This window comes from Drosophila miranda, chromosome 2 (genome assembly GCF_003369915.1).
Source record: "Drosophila miranda strain MSH22 chromosome 2, D.miranda_PacBio2.1, whole genome shotgun sequence".
In the NCBI taxonomy this organism is placed as follows: domain Eukaryota; kingdom Metazoa; phylum Arthropoda; class Insecta; order Diptera; family Drosophilidae; genus Drosophila; species Drosophila miranda.
The window spans coordinates 2,111,519-2,115,198 of NC_046675.1; the positions used below are offsets into that span (position 1 = coordinate 2,111,519).

The 3,680-nt window shown below is 46.2% G+C and overlaps 1 protein-coding gene across 2 annotated transcripts; it reads right to left on the reverse strand.

Annotated features, from left to right (window-relative positions):
• Nucleotides 1-1,813: 1,813 nt before the first annotated feature.
• LOC108154409 (NADH-quinone oxidoreductase subunit B 2) lies at nt 1,814-2,789 on the reverse strand. 2 transcript variants are annotated; one of them, XM_017284680.2, is made up of 2 exons: nt 2,617-2,789; nt 1,814-2,555 (listed from the first exon to the last, which is right to left on the reverse strand). In XM_017284680.2, exon 2 carries the CDS (start codon nt 2,552-2,554, stop codon nt 1,919-1,921), a length of 636 nt encoding a protein of 211 aa, XP_017140169.1. In that variant the 5' UTR covers nt 2,555; nt 2,617-2,789; the 3' UTR covers nt 1,814-1,918. The 2 variants fall into 2 exon arrangements, with proteins under 2 accessions (XP_017140169.1, XP_017140168.1); XM_017284679.2 differs by having other exon boundaries at nt 1,814-2,558; nt 2,617-2,788.
• Between the last annotated feature and the right edge of the window lie 891 nt (nt 2,790-3,680).

Genomic DNA, 3,680 nt, shown 5'->3' on the forward strand with positions numbered 1-3,680 from the left:
ACTCTGAAGAGATCCGATCAGTCGTTGCATAATTAGAAAACATCTAAATTTTGTTTTGTTATAGAAATAGTTCTTCGTTTTTTTTTTTTTTTTGAGAGCACTAAATTAGATTTACGATTCCCGATCAAAGCAGCCAACGCATGGATCGCAATTAAAATCAGCTTAATAGTTCTCCAAGAAAGGAGACAGACAGATGAAGGGAGGGAATTTCTAAAGTGTGATAATAATTTTATGAAAGAACCAAACGAGGCAACAAATCAATTCAACATAATGCCAATAAAAAACGATTTGAAGAAGGCATTTACATTCATGAACATAAATCTTGGCCAGGGCACAATGCTAAAAAGATTTCAAGAGAGAGAACCGAAAGAAGACATCCAACAATTTCATTATGAGGCCATGAATGAATGCCTCGAATGAATGGATGAATGAACGAAACTAGATTCTGTTTTTCGGGCTTATGGATGGTGGTGCCCTTTATTGTTGGGACCATTTTGGCGGCGAGTCAGTTGGAGGACCTCACAATTGGTTGAGCGCATTACGGGCGATTAGGTGTTAAACACACAATTCGTTGGGCATTTCCTAAATTGTCTGACATAATTTATGGCCCGTAGAACATTGAGGCTAGCCCTTGTCCCTAAGCGAGGGGGTTACAATCACGAAAGAAACAGAGAGATGCAGGTAGGACCCACCGTGGTGGTCATCCCCATCACCATCCCACTCTACCCTCCGTTTTCACTCAAGTGCAAATCCTGAACATGCGCCGCTGGACACTCGACTGGAATCGCAATGCACCAGCGGCGAGGCTTTCCCTGGCGCCTTGGCGCCGCAATTAAGTAGAAATCATTAAAGTTAAAGTTTAAACCAGAATAAAAATACAACAAAAAAAAAACATACACACTCCGAAATTAAGGTTAATGTAAGCCCGGGTCTGCTAATTAAGATATGGATGTCTGAGCCCGTACGCTTCACTGGATCCACAGGTCCTCCGTCTCCGTCCCACACCCCCGTTGCGGTCCGATTTCTCCACCTTTCGACAAGTCATTGAGCTGTTAAATTTATTTAATGCCTCACAATGGAGTCGAACATGTTGCCACTGGCTTTATTATTAATTTTTATTGCTGTGCGATTGAGACAAGTTAATTTTGTGTCCGTTCTTATTCTGGAGAAACGGGTGCCTGTGCCTCGGCCTGTCTTGGCTCCGTCACGGATTCCCATGATCCGAGGACCTGCGCAGCAACCTGCTGCGCTTTTGTCTGCAACCCCTCGAACATCAAGTGCCGGGTCCTGCCTGCCCAGGCTCGTCCTTTTCTCTCGCTCAATGAATGTGGCCCTTCATTCATGCCTCGAGAGTTTCCATTCACCTCGCAGCACTGCCGGGCTGTGGGTGTGTCCCAAATGGATTACACTAATGCGCTTGTTGTCCTGTGTCCAGCCCAGCCCAGCAATTTAATGCACTCACCGCACTCTCACTCGAGAGATCGACCGAGGGAGAGAGGATTTAATGATGTTCCCATCAAGTTCAAGTACTCGGTGTCGGCGAATTCGCAAAAAGGATTTTCGGTTTTGTTACGAGAACAACAAAATCCTTTCATATGTTTCAAGAACCCTTCATATTTCATCATGTCACAAAGTCAGAGACACTTGAGAGTGGCCAGAAGTGTCTATTGTCGCCAGATCTCTTGTCCATTCCAGTTCCACGTCTGCCACTGATCCTCTTCAAGTGTAGGTGAGCGCACGAGCCGACTATAGGGTGCTCCCTATGACTAAGCAGATCTCGAGATTCTGGAACTGATGCGCTTAACTCTTTGACTTTGTTTCGGCCAAGAAGATCAGCCCGAGCTGAGACCAAGACAACTTTGAACATGGCCTTTATTTAAGTTGATCTTTTACACGACTAAAACTAAATTCGATCGGTTTACTTGCGGTACCACATCTGAAGGGTACGCATGCGGCGCACCTTCTTCTGCAACTGCAGAAGGCCGTACAGCAGGGCCTCGGCAGTGGGCGGACATCCAGGCACGTAGATGTCCACTGGGACAATCCGGTCGCAGCCGCGAACCACGGAGTAGGAGTAGTGGTAGTACCCGCCGCCGTTGGCACAGCTCCCCATCGAGATGACCCAACGCGGCTCCGGCATTTGGTCGTACACCTTGCGCAGGGCCGGCGCCATCTTGTTGGTCAGCGTTCCGGCCACGATCATCACGTCCGTCTGACGGGGCGAGGCGCGAAAGACCATGCCAAAGCGGTCCATGTCGTAGCGAGGGGCTGCAATGTGCATCATTTCGACGGCACAGCAGGCCAGGCCAAAGGTCATCGGCCACAGGGACCCCTTGCGGCCCCAGTTCAGCAGATCGTCCAGTCGGGCCAGCGTCCACTCCGACCAGGAGTTCTGGTTCCGTCCGAAAGGAGAGTAGCCCCGCTTGGCCGGCTTCTGGCGGACGTCATCATACACCGGCATGGTCTTCTGCTCACGAATCCACAAAGAGCCGACAGCCGGTCCACGGGGCAGCAGCATCATTGCATTCTTATACATTTTGAGGGAGCCAAACATTCTGCTGAATATTGAAAGTAATAGTTTGTTACTTAGTCGGGACTTTGAAAGAATTCTCTTACTTTTTACTGCTTGCGTTATTTGTTACGAGTTTGACTGAGTTTTCGCTATGTACGGAACACAGATTTGTGAGAACAGATTGATAGGAATCGATTTAGTCAAGTTTTAAAGGTCACTAGGTTGTCAAGACTATAACTCACAGCCTACTATTAAATAGTTTACTTTTCCTAATTTGTTCAATCATTCAGAATCTCTGTTTCAGGGCTCAGACCCTTCTTTTTTAGGGCCGGAAATCAAAAGCTCCAAAAATATCGACTACACTATCGATATTACGCATACAGTTGCCACATGAAAAAAAGAACCAAGTTCTCCAAACTAATATTGAAAAAGGCGCTGCAATTATCGTCTAGTAATTCATGTTTCATGTTAATCATATATTTCTCTCACTCACTTTGATTGCTTTTCCCATAAGGTCCATAAGCTGGTCTCAAAAAAATGCCAGTGAGCTAAACTCACACTTAAGTCTAGTGGAATAATTGAACGCCCAGGAAGCCCTGACCATCTCTATTTAGAATAATCAAAAATATGAACTTGTCATTAAAATTCTTTCTAAGTATCTCCTCTCCTTCCTTGTCCCCTGATCACCATTATAATGAATACCTATACATTGTAAATATGTACAACCATTCGGCGTTATAATCAATCCAAAAACTTGAACACTCAGAGGCACTGGGCCTGGGCGGACAGCGAACAGCGAACGGCGAACGGCGAACAGGAATCGTTAGACTCATAAATACGCATGAAGCATCCATTCATACAGCATCCCATCCCAATCCCAATCTCGTCCCAGCGAGATCTTTTAAAGGAAATTATTAGCTGATTGCAGCAGCAGCCCCCGCTGCCTTGGGTATTTAATGGAACATGGAGCAGATGGATCCGCGCGGAGCTTACGCAATCGATTCACGGGCTCATTACGGAGGCGAAGACGGAGCGTCACCGATTCATGGAGTCATGGCGCTGGCGCAGCTGGCGTCAATACCCAGAGCCAGTTATTTTATATATATAAATATATGGTTTTTTTGTGGCTTTTAATTAACGCTTTTGCACAATGCTTGTCTAATTACGC

Excerpts from the sequence above, each read along its gene's own strand:
- LOC108154409 (XM_017284680.2), bottom strand. The coding sequence starts at position 2,554 with ATGTTTGGCTCCCTCAAAATGTATAAGAATGCAATGATGCTGCTGCCC.